Consider the following 22,899-nt stretch of genomic DNA (forward strand, 5'->3'; position numbering starts at 1 on the left):
AAATTGTGGTATCTGTTGGTGATGGAATACTACTGTAATCAAAGGAATAATGAACTGGAGGAATTCCATGTGAACTGGAATGACCTCCAGGAATTGATGCAGAGTGAAAAGAGCAGAACCAGGAGAACATTGTACACAGAGGCTGATGCACTGTGGTATAATTGAATGTAATGGACTTCTCTACTAGCAGCAATATAATAATCCAGGACAATTCTGAGGGACTTATGAGAAAGAGTTGTGGGAGTAGAAATGCAGAAGAAAAACATTTGCTTGATCACATGGTTCATTAGGGATATGATTGGGGATGTAGACTCTAAACGATCACTATTGTAAACATTAATATGGAAATAGATCAATGATACATGGAAAACCCAGTGGAATTGCTCATTGGCTATGGGAGGGGAGAGGGAGGAAGGGAGGGAAAGAACATGAATCATGTAACCATGGGAAAACATTCTAAATTAATTAATTTTGTTAATTAAAAATAAAATAATATACAAAAAATAAAAAGAGCAAAATGGGGGAAAAGCTTAACGAGTAAGGTGGCACTCATGTAATATACTTACATTAGATATTCCAGAAATCACAGGAAGAAAAATGATAGAATGAGGAAAAAATAAAATTAAATGAAAAAAAAAAAGAAAGAATGAGGAATGAAGATTAATGGGGGAAGAAACAGAAATAATAGAAGGGGGAGAGACATGCTAGAACCAGATTGAACAGGTTCATATTAAAATTTCAGCATAAACAACTTTATTCCTTGGAAATTAGCTAACTAAAATCATGACTTGATTTCATGTTTTATTCATTTAATGCTGATTGGAAATTGGCAATAATGAAATTAATTGTAAAAGTATGTGGTGAATATGTTGGGATGTTAAACTTTTACCAGTATACCAATGAATGGATGCATTCTACAAACATATCCTTATAGGAGGAAATAGAAGAGAATATCAAGAAATAAACCTGAAAAAAGATGGGATATACTGGTATAAGTGGGGAGAGGATGGAGATCTTCATCCATCCATCCATCCATCCATCTTCTCTCGCTCTCTCTTCCTCTCTTTCTGTATACCTCTATGTCTCTTTTTTCCGTCTCTCTCTGTCTCTGTCTCTGTCTCTGTCTCTGTTTGTCTATCTCTCAGAATTTCTTGATCAACATAATGGTGATTCTGTTTTATAAAAGGAAGAGGAAGGATGGAATTACAGACCTGGTTTTGCACAGGAAACAATAACTGGATACTAAAAGAGGGAATGAGAAAGTGAGGGAATATTGGGAGGAAGAATCCACTCCATCTTGGAATTTATAATGAGAGGAAAATTTGTGCTAGTTTGAGAAGCTCCCTCAATATGGAGAAAGTATATTCCAAAAGTCCCATAGAAAGTATAGGTAAGATGATATGACTTTAAATTTGACAGGAGACAGGAGATATTAATCCATCAGAGGCAGAGGGGATGCCCTCATGAATGAAATTTGAAAATGGGAGAAAAAAAACCCAAGCGGGAAAGGGGGAGTTTTCCACAGAGACCAATATCTCTTCAACTTTGATTAAAAAAAATATTTGCATCATGCTTTTTAAAAGTGTAGATACTAAGTTAATTGGCTTCTTTTCCAACAGGAATATATTACAATAACCTAGAAAACCTAGAAAAGTAAGCATATAGTAAGAAAACCACCTGGTTTTCCCTTCATAAGTTAATTCCATCAGGCCTGGATAAATGTATATCTTCCAAGTACAGAAAAAATTGTCAATCAACAAGTATTTACTGTACGCCTATCCCTGTGCTAAGTGTTGGTGGATACAAAAGGAACTTAAGCAGACTTATAGTTTAATGGAAGATATATGATGCACACATGATATTATACAGAGCAAATGGAATGTATTCTCAGAACAAAGGGGGTTGTGAGTTTAGGGTTGATGTAGTAAAATGTGAGATTCAGGCTTAATCATGAAGGAAACCAAGCAAGAGTTCTGATTACAAACTATACAATGAGCTTGATCATGATTCTCATATTAAAAATCATGAGATAGGTATTGCACCTGTGATTTCATTGGTATGCTGAGCAACCTCTCTACCAATACAAGTCAGGAGACAGAGCCAAGATGGTGGCCAAGAAGCAGAAGCCTCTGAATCTCTCTGAAACCCCCCTCCACCCAATCTTAAAATATAGTTTCAAAACAAATGCTAGAGTGACGGAGCCAATAAAGGGAAGGCATGAGGTAATTTTTCAGCAAAAGACAACTTCACTGGGGTGTAAAAGGAGTCCAGGCCTCACCAATTGTACAGGTCAATAACATGGCAGCCCATCTACTCAAGGTTCTGATCTCAGGCCCAGGCTATCAGCAAGACTCTGAGATTCTGCCTAAGTCAAAAGTGGAGCCCCTCTACTCCCACCCAGCACAAACCTCCAGTGCACCTGGCCAGTTCAAGCCTGCAGTGAGGTCCATAGTGAGGACCCAAAACCCAGCAATCTGCCTAACTTTGCAAACCAACAGCAGGCCCTGATGGAGACCAGAACTGAACAGAAATGTTTGATGTTCAAATATAAGAGAAGCTTCAAGAGAAGCATAAAAAGGTAAACAGGAGAAGAGAAAATTTAAGAGATTCAATAAAGTCAACCTGTTTACATTGATCTATGGAAAGATGATACTTATAATTCAAGAATTTCTTCATTATTAGGGCAGTTAGAAGGAATATACATAGACTGAGAGTGGGAATAAGTTGACTATGATGACATGATATCCCTTTCCTGCCAAAAAAAATCAAGGAGTGAAAAAATGGATTGTACTCAAAAAAGAGGGAAGAGAGAAGCAGAATAAGGTAAATTATTGAACCTGAAGACGTGCAAAAAAAATTACCAAAGTAGAGAAGATGAGGATGAAGATAGGCAATGATCAAACTTAACTCTCTGGATTTGGCTCAGATAGAGAATAATATTCATACTCTGTTGGATACAGAAATCTAGCTTACAGGGCAGCTAGGATCAGTGGAATGAGAGCTAGGCCTAGGGATAAGAGGTCTTAAGAAATTCAAATCTGAGCTAGCCCTAGAGACGGGAGGTCCTAGGTTCAAATCTGGCCTCAGACACTTCTCAGCTGTGTGACCCTGGGCAAGTCACTTGACCCCCATTGCCTAGCCCTTACCACTCTTCTGCCTTGGAGCCAATACACAGTATTGACTCCAAGACGGAAGGTAAGGGTTCTAAAAAAAAAAAAAGAAGTTCAAATCTGACCTCAGACACTTCCTAGCTTTGTGACCCTGGGCAAGTCACTTAACCCCCAAATTGCCTAACCCTTACCACTCTTCTGCCTTGGAACTAATGCATAGTATTGATTATAAGACAAGATAAGGGTTTAAAAAAAATTTAAAAAGAAATCTAGCTTGCCCTATAGGGAAGTAGGAGGGGAATAAGAAAAGGGGGCGGGGGCCTAATAGTAAGGAGGGTAATTTTGGGGTGGCAGTGGTTAGAAATAAAATTTGTGAGTAGGGAAAGAGTGAAAGGAAAGAGAAAAAGCATTGGCAAAGGGGGAAAATAGTATGGAGGGGAATACATAGTTCAAGATGTAAAATGAATAATTTCCATCATATTAAAATTATTTTATACAAACAAAACCAATGCAGCCAAGATTATAAGGCAAACAACCAACTGGGAAAAAACATTTTCCTAATATTTTTTCTGATAAAGGCCTCATTTCTCAAATACATAGAGAACTAAGACTAATTTATAAGAATAAAAGTCATCTCACAATGGAGAAATGGGCAAAGGATATGTACAGGCAGTTTTCAGATAAAGAAATCAAAACTATCTATATAATCAATAGAAAAAATGTTTAAATCATTATTTAGAGAAATGCAAATTAAAACAACTCTGAGATACCACTTCGTAACTACCAGATTGTCTAATATGACAATAAAGGAAAATGACAAATGAGGACGGAATGGGGCATGCACTGTTGGTGGAGTTGTGAACTTATCCAACCATTCTGGAAGGTAATTTGGAACTTTGCCCAGAGGGATACAAAACTGTGCATAACCTTTGATCTAATAATACTGCTTCCAAGTCTATAAACAAAAGAGATCCATAAAAATGGGGAAATATCCCATTTGTACAAAAAAGTTAATAGCAGCTCTTTTTGTGGTGGCAAAGAACTAGAAAGCTGTCCATCATTTGAGGAATGGCTAAACAAATTGTTGTATATAGTTGTGATGGAAAAACTATTGCCTTCTAAGAAATGATGAGCAAAACGATCTTAGAAAAACCTGAAAGACCTACATGAACTGATGCATAGTGAAGTGAGCAGAACCAGGAGAACATGATACAAAGTAATAACATTTTTTCCCAGTGATCAACTGTGATAAATGACTTAGCTATTCTGAGCTGATCCAAGACAATTATGAAGGATTTAGGACAAAGAGTGCTATTCACTTCCAGAACTGATGAAATCTGAAAGCAGATAAGAGCATACTATTTTTCACTTTGTGTGTGTTTTTTTTTTTAATTTTTATTTTGGGGTTTTGGTATTATATGAGTATTCTCTCATAACACGACTGATATAGAAATGTTTTGTAAATTCGTACATGTAAAAAATGAGATCAAATTTTTTATCATTTCAGGGAGGGAGCAGAGATGAGAGAGGGGGGCATTGGATATGATAATATTGAAAAATGTATGTGAGAAATGTTATTACATCTAATTAGGGAAATAAAACATTAAATTAGGAAAAAAATGCTGAAATAAAAAAAAAAACAAACAACCAAATGTCAAAAAAGGTTGCCAAGGGCACTAAGATTAAATACTTTGTTTGAGGTCTGATAGCCAAACATTTCTGAGGTAAGAATTGAATTCAAATCTTCTTACCTCCAAAGCCCAGCTGTTGATACATTTGCTGGACAATAATTAAAGAACATGTTATCAAAGGAATAGTTCATGGGAATTCAGAAAGGGACAATTCGTTGTCACAAAGAGCATGAATGACTTTCTTAAGATCAAATCCTGCCAAAGTAACCTTATTATCTTTCCTAGTTAGGTATGTCAGGGGATATAGTAGGAATAGTATATCTAAACTTCAGTAAGACATTTGACAAAAGACATCTGTGTGGACAAGATGGAGAGATGGGAGGAGATGGGAGGCAAGCAGCTAGGTGGTTCAGTAAATACAGAGCCAGACCTGGAGATGGGACATCTCAGGTTCAAATCTAGCCTCAGATACTTCTTAGCAATATGACCTGGGCAGGTCACTTAGCCCCAGTTGCCTAGACCTCACAACTCTTCTGCTTTGGAACTGACACTTCTTCAATTCTAAGACAGAAGGCAAGAGGTTTTTGTTTTGTTTTGTTTTGTTTAAAGAGAGATGCAGACTTTGCAAGAATAAAATTATTTAATTCAAAGCCAGATCAATTACTAGACCCAAAAAGTAATGTTAACTTGGGGTTGATATCGTCTTGAGAAAGATCAATAAACAGCATTTATTAAGTATCTGTTATGTGTCAGTACTGTGGAAATCACCCCAGACATTGACATTAGGCTGTTCAGCATTTTAAACATTGGTCTCAGTGAAAACAACTTGTCAAAGTTGCACATAATACAAAACTGGGAAAAATAGCTAACAAATTGATAGAACCAGGATCTAAAAAATTTGGAAAGAATAGAACCAAGGACATAATCTAGTAGGAAAAGGGAATGTAAAATTCTGTCTGGAATATAAGGATCTGTGCAAAAATCCTTCACTTAGATTGAGATAATTAACTGTAAAAATAATGAATGGGAGAGACATGACTAAATGTAAAAAAAATGATTTTTGCACAGAAATGCCTGGAAATTTTATGGTTTGAAAAATCAACAACAGTCAGTTGTGTAAGGTGTAGCTATTATGATAGAACCAAAACAACAGTGAGAACCAAAGTATTTCAATCTGAGTATTCTGAAATTGAAATATTGTGTCTAGAATTTGGTTCAATATCTCCATTGAGATGATATTTGTAAAATATTTAGCAGAGATATCTGGTGTGTAGTAGGTGCTGAATAAATTCTTATTCCCTTTCCACAATCCCATCACCACCCAAGAATCAAACAGATATTAATCCCAACCTACTTTGCCTAACTCTGAACCCATCTGGAGTACTTTCAGTTCTAAACATCACTTTTAGGATTTTTTTTTTTAGGAAAGTCATTAACAGTGTCCCCACTAGTGTAGTTGTAGACTGAAAGTTGATCTTGGAGCTAGGAAGACTTGAGTTCAAGTATTGCCTCTATCTCAGTACATATTGGCTATGCCTCTGGACAAGGGGGTAGGCAACTTCAGGTACCTCTAAGACTGAAGTGCATAGAAGGGGCTCAACTTCAGTTGAAATAAGGGGTGTCTGGATCCAGGAGTTTACTATGACAATAAATCACAAATCTGTCCCCTAGGTCTTATCCACTGACAAAACAGAACACATTAAGAAAGTGGATGACCTAGAGAATAAATTAGCCTTCTTAACTGATTAAAGGAAATAGAGATGTTTAGGCTGAAGAGGAAAAAACTTAGGGTTCCCAAGAAAGGTAGTTCTGACAGACTTCAACCTCTTCCCCCTTACCAATTCTTCTTCCCCCTGCCTCAAATCCTTCCTCTTTAGACGTTCCTTCCAGAGGATTTAGGGGTATATGGGAACTTTAATATCAGGTCCTGCTTTTCAGATGAAGAATATGATTTGCTTTAGGAAACATACCTAATAAGTGGAAGAACCAAGATTTGAATCCATTTCTTCTGATTTCTGTTCCATCACGCTGTTACCACTATAGCTGTTACTCTTAAATCTATTATTTCTGCCCTTTGATTCCCATGATCCCTCTTCCCCCTCCCTCCAGTTCCTTCCTGAATCCCCTACATTCTCCTCTCTGAAGACTACCCTCCCCACACCAGCTCCCCTATTCCCACCTCCCAAGTTCCACCAAATATGAAGACAGAGACATTAACTGACACTGGAAGTTGGATGTAATTGCATCCTCGAGGCAGGCACAGGGCAGAGGGGGCGCTGAGCAGAGAAGACCCCCAAGATCTGGAGGTCATCTGGTTGTACATTGGCCCACCCTCTCTTTCTCTCCCTCTCTCTTCCTCAGTCATCTGGAACAACACTTTTTCCACGTAAAGGGCATCTCAGTAAATTTAGTTCATAGTGTGGCTGCATTCCAAGGGGGGTGCAGCAGGGAGTAGGGCAGTTCTGGGGGTAAAGGCAGGGGTGAGGGGAGGTTCAATCCTGTTAGGATATCTGTGACTCCCTCAGCTTCTCCACAGCCCTGTCCACATCGCCCTCTGTGGCAATGAGGGCCTGGAGGTTGGCCTCTGGGTTGAGGAAACCCATGGCATGCAGCTGTTCCAGCTGGGGCTGGAACTGGGCCTCAGGCTGCTGCAGTGGTGATGACTGCAGCTGGGGACCGGTGTTGGTCAGGACCTGCAGCATCTGGAAGAAGGGGTCTGAGAGAGATTCTACCTCAGCCAAGCCTTGACCAGAAGACACAGTTCGGGCAACTGTCTCCGGGCACTCCTCTGGGTTTACCACTGATGTTGGATTGTTTAGGGGGCAGCTGCCCATCTCAGCTCCAGGCATGAATGATGGGATCCCCAGGACCCCCAGAGAAGGTGAAAACCAGAGCAAGAGACGGGGTGCCTCAGTGGCTAGGGTTTGTAGGCCATTCTCAATTTGCAACAGTGCCTGTAAGGCTCGAGGATTTGCCATGGCTGCTTGGAGGTGGACAAGCAGTGGTAACTGCCTTTGCATCTCTTCCTGAAATTGTAGGGCACCCCTAGTGGAGGTGTCCATGGGCACCGTTCGTGGGGGCCTCACATAGGTTGGCCTAGCCATCCATGCAGGTTCTGGTGCCTGAGGGGGCCCAGCAACTGGGGCTGTGGATGAGGTCATAAAGCCATCCCCACTGGTGGCTGTCAGACCTGACACCAGATTGGGCATGTTGGTGCTATGGCCCTTGGGGCCTACACTGCCATCTTCTTTGTCACTACCCCTTTTGGAGCTGCTAGTTGTAGGAGGTCTTAAAAATGCAGGACAAGTGGTCTTGGTTTTGACTGCAAGAGGCTCTTTGGGTAAAGACTGCCTGGCCCCAGACTGCTGGGCTGGCGGTACCGCCGGGGGTGCATGGCCCCCCGACAGAGTTGTTGGGCTAGGCTCTTGACTGAGACCCAGAGATGCAGGCCCCTGCAAGTAAGCCCCCAGGCCCTGCGGAGGCTCCAGGAGCTGCTGTAGGTAGCCTGTTAGTCCTATGCTCGGGAAGCCAGGAGACCCTTCTTGGGGGTCTGATCTGAGTGGGATGTGCCTGGAGTCCTGGCCTCCGTGCTGCCGATCCTGTCCTCCAGCTGTGATCCCATAGTGGGTGGCCCAGGGATTGGGGAGGGGGTCACAGTTCTCGGTCCTAGAGGGCTGACTACATCCCGAGTTAGTGGCACTAGAGGTGGTGGCTGCAGCTGCAAAGGGGTTCCCACCGAATTGCTCCTGCACCGCATTGAGCATAGGGTCCATGACGTCGGTATACATGGTCCGCAAAGCGTTGTAACCACCCGGGATGCTCTCCAGGTTACTGAGTGCCCGGTCCTGGCTCCTCATCATTTCCTGCATCATGGCTGGGTTACGCAGGAACTCGAGGGTCTGGCGCATGATCTCTGGGTTGTTGAGGATGTGACCAATCTCTGGGTTGTGTTGGATCAATTGCTGCATGTACGGATTATCGAGGACCAGCTGACGGACCAGGCCAGTGTTGGAGAGGAGGCCCTGGATGAAGGGGTCATCGATGATCTGAGCCACCAGCTCGGGCACAGATATGTGCTGCCACAAGAGCTGGCTCTGCAGGTCGGGGAAGCTGCCAGACGTGAGCCCCAATCCGTTGAGCCCCGTGAGGACACCCAGGCTGAAGGGGTGGGCCCCACCAGGGTGAAGTGGGACTGGTGGGGGGGGTGGAGGGGGTGGAGGGGGCAGGGCTGGCTGGCTGGGGGCCAGGCACTCTGGCCCCCCACCCCGCTTCTGCATCTTGATGACTAGGTGGATGGTGAGTCCATCACGAATGCCACACTGGACCAGGGAGTCTGGGTCCTTGAGGATCTTCCCCGCAAAGATAAGGACCAGCTGGTCAGGGTGGGCCTTGAAACGCTGAGAGATCTCCTTCTTCAGCTGCTGGATGGTACAAGTGTCCTGGACTGCAAACTCCTCCTTGTCTTTGGGTGTCTTCACCGTCACCTTGATGATGTGGGGGTCTGTGGTGGAGGCAGGGCTGGCCCGGGGTGGGACCTCTCCGCTCTTGGCCATGGTGGGCAGGGGGGCTGGGTCGGTGGGGACGCAGCTGAGGGGTGGGGGTGGGACGAGGCCTTAGGGTCTGGGCCAAGGGAGGGGGAAACTTGTAAGGAATTACCCTGAGAGGAAGGGGGTCCAGCACTCACAACTAAATGACAGAATACCTTCCCTCTAAGAGGTTTCCCTGACTCTCTAATAGGCTTCCTTCCTGCCTGGGACTGATCCTTTAGAGGACCATGGAGGGGCCACAAGGGAGAAGGGGACTTTGGAGAGTCAAGGGGGGGGACCAGGTAGCCGTGGGACAGTCAGAGGGGTACCGGGGTGGGATTAGCCCAAGGTAGGAAGAGGAGTGAGGATGAGAAAGGCCTAGGACCCTGCTCACAAAGAAACAGAGCCCCCAGCCTGGGTGCACCTACCAGTCTGCCGCGGCCCCGTCCCTCCTTTCAGGCAAGCCTCCTTGCAGCCCTCATCCTCCCTCAGCCCCAGACGGACGCCTTCTGGGCTGGAATCCATCCCCCTACTCTATCCTGTTGTCTGTGACCTCAGTGCTGACATCACAGCCACCCAGCTTCTTCAGGAAGTCTTGGAGCTTAGGAATTCCCTTCAAGCCTTCTGTCTTCAGGGTGAGAAAGGATGTTCTTCATCTTCCCTCCTACAATAGACCCTAAAACTGCTCCTCCCCACACATAAACTCCTCACTGTCCTCTTGGGTTGCCAGAGGTCCAAGGCCCCAGGGGAAAGAACAGACATCTCAAACTGTGACTAGAAGTAGAGAAGAAAGCAGCCTATTTCTAGCTTGTACTTCAACTCTAGCCTAGTTGCTTAGGGTTGAGATTGGTATCACTGAGGATCTCAGGAAGAAATAATAAGACCCCAGGAAAACAAAAAGAAGCCTGGTTAGTTTATCCTGGGGGGAGGGGGGGAGGAAGACGAAAGGAGGTTTCTAGACTTCTGTTTTTTACCCATACTTAAAAAAAAATATTTACTTTAAAATATTTTTCCAAAGTTACATGATTCAGGTTCTCTCTCTCCTCTCTTCCCTCCCCACTCCTACAGTTGACAAGCAATTCCACTGGGTTATACATATATTATCTCTCAATACCTACTTCCATATTATTCATTTTTGTAATAGAGTAATCTTTTAAAACCAAAACCCCCAAATCCTATACCCAGATAAAATAAGAGATAAGTCATATGTTTTCATCTGCATTTCTACTCCAACAATTCTTTCTCTGGAGGTGGATAGCATTCTTTTTCATAAGTCCCTCAGAATTGTCCTGGATCATTGCATTGCTATTAGAAGCAACGTCTTTCACATTGGATCATTTCAAAATATTTCAATTACTGTGTACAGTGTTCTTTTGGTTCTGCTTATTTCACTCTGCATCAGTTCATTGAGGTCTTCCCAGCTCTTATAGAAACCAAGCAGTTTATTATTCCTTACAGCACAAATAGTATTCCATTACCATCATATACCACAATTTGGTCAGCCATTCTCAATTTTTTGTTTGTTCAGTCATTTCTCAATTGAGGGACATTCCTGCATTTTCCAATGTTTTGCCACCAGGAAGAGTGTGGTTATGAATATTTTTGTACAAAAATTTTTAGATCTCTTTGTCCCCCATACTCTTTTAGTAAAACATTTGCAGATACTTTGTAAAAATGGGGGGGAAAGGCTTAGCAAATTAGTGCTGATAATGTCAAGGATGCATAGCAGTTTCCTATAAAGTTACAGGTTGGAGTAGAAGACATCTGAAGTATTGTTTAAGCCTGAAATTTTAAAAATCTGTCAATTCTGTATTTCCAGAACTTCTATTCTGTATTTCTGGACCAATAAAGGTGGACTATATTTGAAAATGGAAAGAGAAGGGGAAGGAAGGGACCCAGTAGGAGGATGTATATTGAACAAAAGCAGGAATGATTCTCAACTGTTCACTCTTCCTTTATCATAAAATATAGCAAATTTATCTTTCTGATACTCAATACAGATTATATTGAACCAGTTTGGATTTAGTGCATAAGACACTGGACTTCTTGCCTTAGAAAACTTAGGTTAAAATCTTGCCTCAGAGATATACTGTGGCAATGTGATCTTGGGCAAGTCATTACTCCCTGAACCTAAGAGAACTCATCTATAAAATGAGGCCAGATGTATCCTCTAAAGTTCCTTCCTTCCTTCCTTAAAAATCTACGCTCCTAAGATCATAACCCTTCCTGTCCCCAGTCAAACCTTTAAATGATTCCCCATTGCCAAAAAAGATAAAGTTCTAATATTTAAGTCTGGCTTTCAAGCATATTCAACTCAATTTTACTAATACTTGTCTAGTGCCCTACTTGTACAGAGTCTTATCTGTGGGGGTATAAGAAAAAATTATGATAAAAACAAACCTTGGATTCATGCAGCATTGGGTCTAGTAAGTCTTTAGGACACATTCAAAGATAATTATATATTATATGTTATACATATATATAAAAATATATATACATATATATGTGTATATGTAGTATATAATGGTACTTGAAAGGTACATTAATGAGTTGCCAGACAAAATGGTAGGGGGAAAGTGATTAGAAGAATCAAGGAAGGATTTCCAAGGAAGGTAACATTTGAATTGGGCCTTAAAAGGTTGTTAGACCTCAAAGAGATCATAGGGAAAAAGACTTGTACAAAAATATTTATAGCCACACTTGAAAATTGGAAAATGAGGGGCTGCCCTTCAATTGGGGAATGGCTGAACAAATTGTGATATATGTTGGTGATGGAATACTATTGTGCTCAAAGGAATAATGAACTGGAGGAATTCCATGGGAACTGGAATGACCTCCAAGAAGTGATGCAGAGTGAAAGGAGCAGAACCAGGAGAATATTATACACAGAGACTTACACTGTGGCACAATTGCATGTAATGGACTTCTCTATTAGCAGCAATGCAATGACCCAGGACAATTCTGAGGGACTTAAGAGAAAGAACACTATCCACATTCAGAGGAAGAACTGTGGGAGTAGAAACACAGAAGAAAAACATTTACTTGATCACATGGTTTGATGGGGGCATGACTGGGGATGTAGACTCTAAGTGATCGCCCTAGTGCAAATATCAATAATATGGAAATAGGTCTTGATCAATGATACATGTAAAACCCAGTAGAATTGCGCGTCTTCTGTGGGCGGGGGGAGAAAGGAGGGGAGGAAAAGAACATGAATCATGTATCCATTGAAAAATATTCTAAATTAATTAAATAAAAATTTTCAATTAAAAATAAAGTGCCATGTAAATGCTAAAAATAAAAAAAAGATTGTTAATTCAATAGAGGAAAAAATTGAGGAAGGCAGTCTAAGCCAATGAAATAAATTAAAATGGGAAAAGGGTTGCTGAGGCACAGTAGTGTATGGATTAATTAAGTAAGCAAGGAAGTAGTGTTTAATTAATGAAAATAGTCTACTTTGTCTAAGGGAATTCGAATAATATGAGAAAAGAATGGAAAATTTAGATTTGAGTCTGATGGTAGAAGGCCTTCCTGGCTAATGTGTTTAGATTTTGCTAGACATACAGTGAGGATTCACTTAAAATTTTATTTTACTCATACCTTTTATTTTTATATCACCTTCATTTTATAATACATCTTTTCCCCTCTCCCACTCAGAGGATCCAATTAGAACAAAGTGGAAAAAAGTAAGGAAAAAAGAATAGTTCATTCCAGTCAAAACATTGTTTAAAAGAAAAAGAATATTGCAAACATTAAAAGAACTACATAAACATTAACTTTTGATATTGAAGAGTTTGAACTGTCAGGACTCTTTACTAACTAAATATGAGTAGTGTGTAACAGTTAAAATTAGTTTCTCTGCTAGAAGTATTATATTTTTAGAGGTTTATTTAAGATTAAGAAATAAAGAAAATACAAAACAAGAAAAGCACATGCCTAGGCCCAGAGAGCCCATTCACAACCACTCACATCTTGCCTGCTAGGTGGAGAGCCACATGTGCTCCGAAACGGAAATAGGAAAGAAAAACGGTAGACTTTACAACCAGTTTAAATAGAAATTTTTGATCTTTCCCAGATGAGGATCTCAGTGAGATTACAAAGCATTCTGGGAAGTGGCCAAGGACTTCTGAGGATTGGAGTCCAGAGTTCAAATCTCCATTTTTACAAGAGTCAAAAATACCAACTATTGTGAACATAAACTGTATATATCTTGTATATATTTAAATATTTATATATTATCTCCCCAACCCAATCCTCAAATGTATGCCCCTTGAGGGTAGGAATTCTTTTTGACTTTCTTGGTATTTGCAGAGTTTAGCACAGTTACCTGGCACATAAGTAAGTCCTTTTAAATGCTTATTGACTAACTGGATGAATCAAAGTCATAGGATTATGTTTCATGTAAAAGAGTGACTTGGGGGGGGTCATTTAGGCCAAACTTCTCATTTGGGGGGAGCATAGCACCCCTAGAAATCACTCCAATGAGCAGACAGGAGACTTGGATAAGATGGTGACAGGAAGAAGCTTTTATTAGAGAAAGAGCAGACAACAGGGAATATTGCTGGTTTTATCTCAGCCATGTCCATTGGCTTATAAGAAGAATTCGTATTTTATAGGAAATCTCTACAATGGTGCCTTGAGTTACCATCACCTGTTTATGACTCTTTGGTTTCTTATCTGACATATTCCTTTACCCCTTTTTGATTCCAGGCTCTCTTTGAATGATGAGAGCATTTCTCAAATTAACACTCTCTGTGTTTTAGTCTTAATTCAGGAATGTGCAAGGCCAGAGCCACAGGCTTTCCAAAAATTTTCTAGATAGAGAATTTACTGTATCTTCTAGTCTCCATGGCCTCCTCATTGGACTTTGTATTGTAATTTCCCACAGAACTTCCCTTGAAATGCTTCTTGCCAGTCAATTGAGCATCAATAACAAAGAAAAGGAAATGTGTTTAGCTACTTTGAAAGAAGTAGTTAGGCAATAAGAAGGGGCTTGGATGGGGGAAGGTGCTTGTTATGTAGAGATAGGCTTCTTTTCTCTCTTCCCTGAAAGGCCAAACTGAGTTGATCTATATAGGAGAGTTACAGGGATAATTGATCAGAAATTATTCCTACCACACTTAATCCTAATGCTAACCATAATTATCTAAATGCTTTACCATGGTCTTCAAAAGACTTTATTTCCTTCTCATACATTCTAATTAAAATTAGTTTATGTCTCCCTTTTAACATTTGATTTATTTTTCTCTCTGAGAACACTCAGGACTCTGTAGCTTGTTCCTCCTTCTTGGTAAGAGGGAGAGATGAAATAAGCAATTGCTTAAACTTCCTTAATCTCTAATGATCCACTTTCTTTCCCTTTAAACCTCTGCTAAAAGCAGAATCACATTCAACATCTTCCTGCACATATCTACTTACATTGTTCATACAACATGTCTGTCTTCTGGTTCTCATAAAGAGGCCCCATATTCTATTAGTCTCCTACATTTATGTCTTTCATATGCTTATTCCACACCTTTCTCTCACCTTCCACCAGGTATCCTGTCACATGTTTTTATCAATCTCTTTATCAATTTCATCATCAATTACATACATCATTATATCTTTAAATATTGTCTTATCCAATTCACCTCAAAGATTATTTTATTTCACAGGACAAATTCATAAATCATTTATGTTTACCCAAAATTTCATTCTACAGGCAAATAGATTACATCTAAATCCATAGTTACATTCAGCAATAAAATCTTTTTTACCAAGGCACATATTTTGGCAACAATTCATATATCCCAATTGATTACAATATATGTTTACAAATTCTGAAATTCTTTAGCAATATTCCAGACTCTTTACACAGATTCCATTCAAATTTCCAAATCTGAAAACTTCGCCTTCCCTAGTATTCATTACATTTTTCTTGTTGCTTAATTCAACAGTGTATATACTGAAATAACATTTTCACATTCTCATTTGTCAACCCCAAATTTAGATCATACTGAATTTTCTTCATATTATATCACTTCTTCTAAACTTTTACTACATTCTTAAGCACTCTATACTTATTTTATTGAACCCTTATATTCATTTAACAGCCAGCACGTATTAGGAATTTTCTTCTTATCTGCTTCTTTAAATGAAAAACTTTCTGCATTAGACTGGTTACTAATTACATTCAGTCGATTTCCAAATTCAGTTAACTCAAATAATAAACATTTTAGTTATGTTCAAAGATTGAAAACTCTAATCATTGTGTCATTTCAAGTCTCAGTGAGAACTAATAGTTCTCTCATCATTAAGTACAAAATCAAACTTATCTGGAATCCACAACTGATAGATAATTTTCCAGCCCTGAATCACTTTACAATCATTTCATGTAATTCCACAGGTACATTTTAGAATCATTTGTGATTTTCAAAAATTATATACATCAACCTTAAAATCAAGACCATTAAAAAAAATCCATTCAAACTGTGGGATTAAAACCTTCCTTCTTTTGTTCTGATTTTCTCTCTACCCAATTGGTGGCCAGCTGAAAAAAGGGCAGGAGAAAAATGTTGAACAGATGTTTTTGCCTTTGTCCTCTATTAAGAGTAGAAGACAAAGTTCCTTTTTTTACTTAGATGATCTTAAAGTTTAAGAGGTCTAAAAATTCACGTTTCTTCTTGAATCCCTCAAATACATTCTCTGTTCTGTCTACTCTCCCATTTCCTGGAATGAAAGGCTGACAAAGAGAAACAGATTTACCTCAAAATCACTAAATGGTTTCTTTTCCCAACCCCCTTTTGTGTGTACACATAACACAGGGTCACAAACAACAAAAACAGACAAGAAACAGTTAACATGAACTTTGAAAGCATGCTTCAAAATCAGTGTTCCCTGGGATTATCTACTTTATTTACTTATTCTTTGCCCTCCCAAGGAAGGGAAGAGTTTGTCAGTCAGCTTCTAAAGCTTGTAAAAGTCTTATCTGTTATGGGGGTGCAGATGTGTACCCCTGGGGTTTGGAAAGGATACCTTTTGCAAGAATGCAAGACTCCAAAACTTAAATTAAAAACAAAAAGAGAAATTTATTGATTTAGGAGGTAATGTTGAGAATGGCCAGGAGGATAGCAAGGTGGAACAGCAAGATGGGGAGCAGTTCCTTGGGAGGACAGTATGAATGGAAAAGCTATTCCCCCTGATGACATCAGTTCTGGGGATTGTATACTTTTCACAACAGAGAGTGTTAGTCACCCAGGCATTTGGTGAGGTGGGGTGATCATCTGCCTGGGGACATAAAGATTCCTTAGTTTTAGGGAACAAACAGATGTCTGACTTGTAGCCTGAAGGTGCATCTTTCTGTCCATCTTAAATCTAGAGGACAATCAAAGGAAGATAGTCATCTCATGACCCTAGAGGGGTCATTGCTCAGAGTCAAGAGGATGTAAGGGAGCAAGGGAATTTCCCTGATAATAGTTCACCTGTGTTTCTGGGGGTACAGTGCCTATGTCAGTTTCAAAGTCAGTGTATTCACCTTAAGTCATGAAGTGTTCAAAAAGCCTTCAGCCATGTCTCAGCAGAAAATTTCACTGATCTCTTTGCCAGCTGTTCTGGCTTCAGCAAGTCAGCTCACTGTCCCTTTATGTGGCTGGACTGATTACAACCATAGTTTGTAGAAAAGATATTTCTCTTCTCTTCTTCAGTGGTTTCTCTCTCTTATTCTGCATTTCCCTTCTTATTTTTTCTCTCACTGTCTGTCTCAATCTAGTATATTAATTTTGCATTTAACCTCTTCTGCTCTGACTGAGGTGTAAATTTTAAAAAAATCTCCATCTTGCTTGGTCTAATACCCAGGATTGTGCACACCCACACTACATGGGCATGTGCTAGTCAATGACAAATCAGAAATAACTAACTGCCCACCTGGGCTGTCCTAAACCAAGCTTGAGCCACCATTGGCACTTGTGAGGCACAGGAAGTGAGGTAGGGAACAGCCTCGGGAATTCGCTCACTTCCTGTGAACAGAGCTAGGCGGCAGTGGGTGCTAGGAGCTCCAGCAGAGAGGAGGCCTGCAGACAGCTTTCCTTCAGATTGGTCACGTGAGTCAAGGACTGATTCTCTTCTCTACCTTGACCTTTTTGGGCCTAAAACTCCGGCTCTGCCAGAAGGTTGAGTTAACCTTTTCCCCTTTCTCCTTTCTCCTTCTCTCCCTCTCCCTTTCCCTTTTCTTACTCCCGTTGTGATTAAACCACCATAACTCCATTCTGACTTGAGTGTTTCATTTTAGGAATTTCATAAGTAAATTCCTTGGTGACCATAAATTAATATTATAAACAATCTTTAAAGGTGATTTACACCGTAACAGAGGTTTTCTCAAAATTTGGGTTATAACTCTGGTCAGTTCTTTTATTGCTATTATCTTCTCTTTCCAAATATATATATATATATATTTGGAGGAACTTCTCTAGAGGTTTAATGGCTCATCCATCTAGGCTTCCAATTTTATTGCCAATGCCTGGCCATGAATTATTTATAAAACATTTGTGAATTTCTTCATGGGATCATTCATATAGAGTCTAAGGTATCTTTTAAATCTCTCAGCTGGTTCTGAGAAATTGGATGGTCTTTTCTCTCTTATTTAGCTTACCAATTTCAATGCTCAACTGACTCTATTCCCTGTTCTCTCTCTTATTTGGAAAAATCCTCTTTCAAGTGGTCTTTTTTCCCCCCACAGTTTCCACAGTAATCACATATAACCTCTGGAGGCATTCCAAAATGATTGTTCCCTCATTCTTTCTTAGAAATCTGTCCATTCTTAATCCATAATTCCTGCTGTAGCTCCTTTTTCACTAATACCTCTTGAGTTTTCTGTAAGAGCTCTTTTAATGGATTATTCATCCAACTTTCTACTTTCTGGAGCTTTCTACTACTATCTGGATAAGGATTCGCATTTACATCTAAACCAGAGTTCAGAAAATCAGTGGGGGCTTCATCTTTCTCCTGTTTGGCTTCATGAACCTTATTCAAGTGTTGATTCTGGGGCACATCTGTTCTCATGCCCTGAATAATATTCTCTTGAGGAACTGGAGTGTTCTGTTTCTAAGGGGAGCATTCCTGCTCATTCTCTCTCTCTGCTTCTGGGGACCTTCCATTTCTCCCTCAGAGCCATGTAGGGAGTTACTAGTGAATTCAATCACTAATTCAATTCTCCACCTGAATGGTACTACTCTCCTGTCCAGACATTGCTTCATCACTTCACCTAAGTATGGTGGGATGGCAGGAGGAGGTGGGGTTTCAAGTGGAACCAATAACTTTCTCTCTCTGTATAGAATTCTGAATTCTTCTTATCCTTCTGCATGTCTGTTCCGTTCACTGCTTCTGCAGTTTTATTCTTGTTTCCTCTTGCTCTATTCATCTTGCACTGCTTCTGTCCCATTTTTCTCTAAATGTTATGAGGTTCAGATGTGTACCCCTGGGGTTTGGGAAGGATACCTTTTACAAGAATGCAAGACTCCAAAACTTAAATTAAAAACAAAAAGAGAAATTTATTAATTTAGAAAGTAATGTTGAGAATGGCCAGGAGGATAGTAAGGTGGAACAGCAAGATGGGGAGCAGTTCCTTGGGAGGACAGCATGAAAGGAAAGGCTGTTCCCTGTGAGGACAGCATGGATTGAAAAGCTGTCCCCCAAAGGGATTTTATACCCTTTACAATAGATGCTGTGTCATTTGGTGGGGTGGGGTAGTCATCTGACTGGGGTCTGCCTGGAGGCATAAAGATTCATCTCTGTCCATCTTAAATCTAGAGGACAATCAAAGAGGATAAACATCTCAGGATGCAAGGGAGCAAGGGAGTTTCCCTGATAATAGTACCCCTGGGTTTCTGGAGGTATGGTGCCCATGTCATAAAGCTTAATTTCTAATTGTCCACAAAATTCAGGGTTTTTATTAAACCCTGAAAACTTCCATACTTCCATAGTCTGTTCTCTGTCCCAATCTATGTCTTTTCTTGGCCAACTGCCCAGAAACCTATTTATTGTTCGAAAAAATGCTTTATTTGTTTCCCAGGAGTCAAGTCTATTGTGCCTCCAAATTGTTTTCCACCCTGAAAACTGTACCTAAGTATGACAATACCCAGGTTTCCAATAAGGTTCCAGCTCAGATTAACTAATAATACTTGCTAGATCTCTATTCAAAGTGCTGGAAGCAGAGGAGTCTCCCATCCAGACACCAACAGCTCCTGTTACAAAATCATACTTGCTATTTGATGGGAACAGAAGAGACTGGACATCCTTTTCACAGGTTTTTACTGCAGACTTAGCTGAAAGGCTCTTTTCCAGCCAGGATACTCACCTTCTTTTTCCTGGGGAATCTTTTTGGGCCTAATTCCTTGAACTAGAAGCTCTCTCTTTCTCTGACATCTCTTTTTCTTAGTCACACACACACACACACACACACACACACACACAAGAATGATACTGCTTTCTACTCAGCCACTTTTCTCTGATCTTCGTTCACATCAGCTTAAAGAAAGTGGGGTGTGTTTTCACACTATCTCTGATACAAACAGAAGGTCTCCTTAAATGTAGGCTGGAATGATTTCTCTGACATCTATCAGGCATTATCTGCTTTTTTGCTCTCTGGATTTTTCAGAAGCATATAGAAAACTTCACATTTGCCCAAATGAGTAAAGCAAAGCTCTTCTATCATTCTAGAATCCTGAGCTAGCACCCATCTGTGTGGAGTGGGTTTTTGGGGGACCTAGCATTGCCAGAAATCATTGCCATTACCTCAGCCATGTCCATTGACTTACAAGAAGAATCCTTATTTTATAAGAAATCTATACAATGGTACCTTGAGTTACCATCACTTGTGTATAAGTCATTGGTTTCTTAGCTAACATTCTCCTTTCCCCCTTTTTGATTCCAGGCTATCTTTGAATGATGAGAGCATTTCTCAAATTAACACTGTTTTAGTCATAATTCAGGAATGTGCAAGGCCAGAGCCACAGGCTTTCCAACAATTTTCTAGATAGAAATTTTACTGCATTTTCTGGGCTCCATGGCCTCCTCACTGGACTCTTTGTACTGTAATTTTCCATGGGACTTCATTTTCTTCATCCTTGAAATGCTGATTGCAAGTTAATTGAGAATCAATAACAAAGAAAAGGAAAAGTGTTTGGCTCCTTTGAAAGAGGTAGTAAGGCAATAAGAAGGGGCTTGGCTGCGGGAAGGGTATATTCACTTCTGGGAGAGGAAGTCTCTGTTTGTTATGTAGACATAGGCTTCTTTTCTCTTTTCCCTGAAGGGCCAAAATCAGAGTTACAGGGATAATTGATCAGAAATTATCACAACTACCCTTAATCCTAATGCTAACCATAATTGTGAATAATGCACTACTGATTTTTTACTCCCCACAAGGTGAAGGAACAGAAAGCCAAGAGAAGGTAAGTGATTTGCCCAAGATCATGCAAGCAAGTGACAATTTGGGGCTATGGACCAAAATAATTCATGAAGTTGGGTTGAAGAAGATTGAGGGAAAAAGTCACTCATAAAATGGGAGTAATTTATAAATGTAATGTAAAAAAATTAATAAAATTTTGGGATATAATGAGTTTGAAATTGCAATGGGACAACAAAATGGAGGTATCTTATTGGCAGTTATAATAGGCAACATGATTTAATCCATAAAGTGTGCCAGGCTTGCAATCAGAAGACAAGGATTTAAACCCCAGATAGAATTATTATGATAATTATAAATAAAAATAATATAATAATTATTCCTAATTATATGATCCTGAGCCTCCATCTCATCTGTAAAATGAAGGATTATTGTATTTTTTAGTATCAGTTCCTCAGTTATTTACAAATAAATTAAAGTTTAAATCATTAATATCAAGGATTTCTTTATGTAGATTAAGAAATTATGATATGATCATTTTGGTCAAGAGTTTAGAAAGAGGAATTAGTTCTGGAGATAAATATCTGGATGTTATCAGTATAGTTTATCAGTATAGTGGAGGTGAATGAGATTACCAAAGAAGAGAAGGAAGGGAAAAAGGAGACAGGAATTAAGGATAGACTAATCTAGAAAGAAAAACCATAGGATTATAGATTCAGAGCAAGAGGAGTCTATGAAAGTCATCCAGTTAACATGTTTTCTTTACAGACGAGGAAAAAAACAGCCCAAGGAGATGATATGACTTCCCAATCCAAATATGGCACAGGTATTAAATGGAAAAGATAGAATTTAAGTGAAATTACAAATCCAGGGTTCTTCCTAGTCTTATCATGCCACCTCCTCCAAGATATATAAAAACATGTTAGTGTAGAAGACAAGGGAAAGAAATTTCCCACCAGTCACACTCTTTGGACTAGATCCATTATAAATATGCTTCTAGGAAACCTTATCACCAGGAATTTGTCATGCTGTGAGATTACATCAGTTTTTTATACCTTATCAGTAGCTAGCCTCTTCCTCTGATAGTGTTGGAATGCAAAAGAAAGACATTCTCTTAAAGTCTGTCTTTGTTTCTTTGTTTCTTTCTTTGTTCCTTTCTTTTTTCCTTTGTTTGTTTGTTTGTTTGTTTCATTATTCTCCCCCTCACCTTTCTCCCCCCTCCCAGAGCTGACAAGCAATTCCACTGGGTTATTATACATGTATTATCACTCAATATCTATTTCCATGTTATTCATATTTGCAATAGAGTGATCTTTTAAAGCCAAAACCCCAATCATATACCCATGGAACCACATGATCAATCATGTTTTTCCCCTGCATTTCCACTCCCACAGTTCTTTCTCTGGTTGTAAGTAGTTCTTTCTCTTTCAGAATTGTCCTGGATCATTGCATTGATTGCATTTGATTGTGCCACAGTGTATCATTCTCTGTGTATGATGTTCTCCTGTTTCTGCTCCTTTCACTCTGCATCAATTTGTAGAGGTCTTTCCAGTTCACATAGAAATCATCCAGTTCATCATTCTTTATATCACATAATATTCCATCACTATCAAATATCACAATTTGTTCAATCTTTCTCCAATTGATAGACAGCCCCTCATTTTCCACTTTTTACCACTATAAAAAGGGTGGCTATAAATATTTTTGTACAAACATTTTTCCTTATTATCTTTTGGGGGTACAAACCCAGCAGTGGTATGGCTGAATCAAAGGGTAGGCATTCTTTTAAAGCCCTTTAGGTATATTTCCAAATTGCTTCCAGAATGGTTGGACCAATTCACAACTCCACCAGCAATGCATTAGTGTCTTCATTTTGCCACATTCCCCTCCAGCATTTATCACTTTCCTTTGCTGCCATATTGGCCAGTCTGCTAGGTGTGAGGTGGTACCTCAAAGTTGTTTTAATTTGCATTTCTATAATCAGAAGGCATTTAGAATACTTTTTCCTGTGATTGTTGATAGTTTTGATTTCATCTGAAAAACTGCCTATTCATATTCCTTGACCATTTGCCAATATGGGAATGGTTTGATTTTTTGTAAATTTGGCTTAGTTCCTTATATATTTGGGAAATTAAATCTTTGTCTGAGATTTTTTGTTATAATTTTTCCCCCAGGCCAAAGCCTCCATTTAATAAAGCTCATAGTCCAGTCAACTCTTCTTTTCCTCTCACTTGCATTCCTTGAATCCCATTCCA

General features: G+C 39.7%; 1 protein-coding gene and 1 long non-coding RNA gene across 3 annotated transcripts; one reads left to right on the plus strand and one right to left on the minus strand.

The window, feature by feature from the left end:
• Window positions 1-6,959: 6,959 nt before the first annotated feature.
• Window positions 6,960-9,819, minus strand: LOC100020316 (ubiquilin-3). Of its 2 annotated transcripts, none has more exons than XM_001365507.4 (2): window positions 9,696-9,819; window positions 6,960-9,328 (listed from the first exon to the last, which is right to left on the minus strand). In XM_001365507.4, exon 2 carries the CDS (start codon window positions 9,292-9,294, stop codon window positions 7,243-7,245), a length of 2,052 nt encoding a protein of 683 aa, XP_001365544.1. In that variant the 5' UTR covers window positions 9,295-9,328; window positions 9,696-9,819; the 3' UTR covers window positions 6,960-7,242. The 2 variants fall into 2 exon arrangements, with proteins under 2 accessions (XP_001365544.1, XP_016277534.1); XM_016422048.2 differs by having other exon boundaries at window positions 6,960-9,361; window positions 9,696-9,791.
• Window positions 9,321-20,412, plus strand: LOC130453847 (uncharacterized). Its single transcript, XR_008911454.1, has 2 exons — window positions 9,321-9,902; window positions 13,343-20,412. It is a non-coding gene; the product is annotated as an uncharacterized LOC130453847 (long non-coding RNA).
• Window positions 20,413-22,899: the final 2,487 nt, after the last annotated feature.

The sequence above is a fragment of the Monodelphis domestica genome, chromosome 4 (genome assembly GCF_027887165.1).
Source record: "Monodelphis domestica isolate mMonDom1 chromosome 4, mMonDom1.pri, whole genome shotgun sequence".
Lineage (NCBI taxonomy): Eukaryota > Metazoa > Chordata > Mammalia > Didelphimorphia > Didelphidae > Monodelphis > Monodelphis domestica.

What these genes read in the sequence shown, in the direction of transcription:
- LOC100020316 (XM_001365507.4), bottom strand. Translation starts at nt 9,294, where the DNA reads ATGGCCAAGAGCGGAGAGGTCCCACCCCGGGCCAGCCCTGCCTCCACC.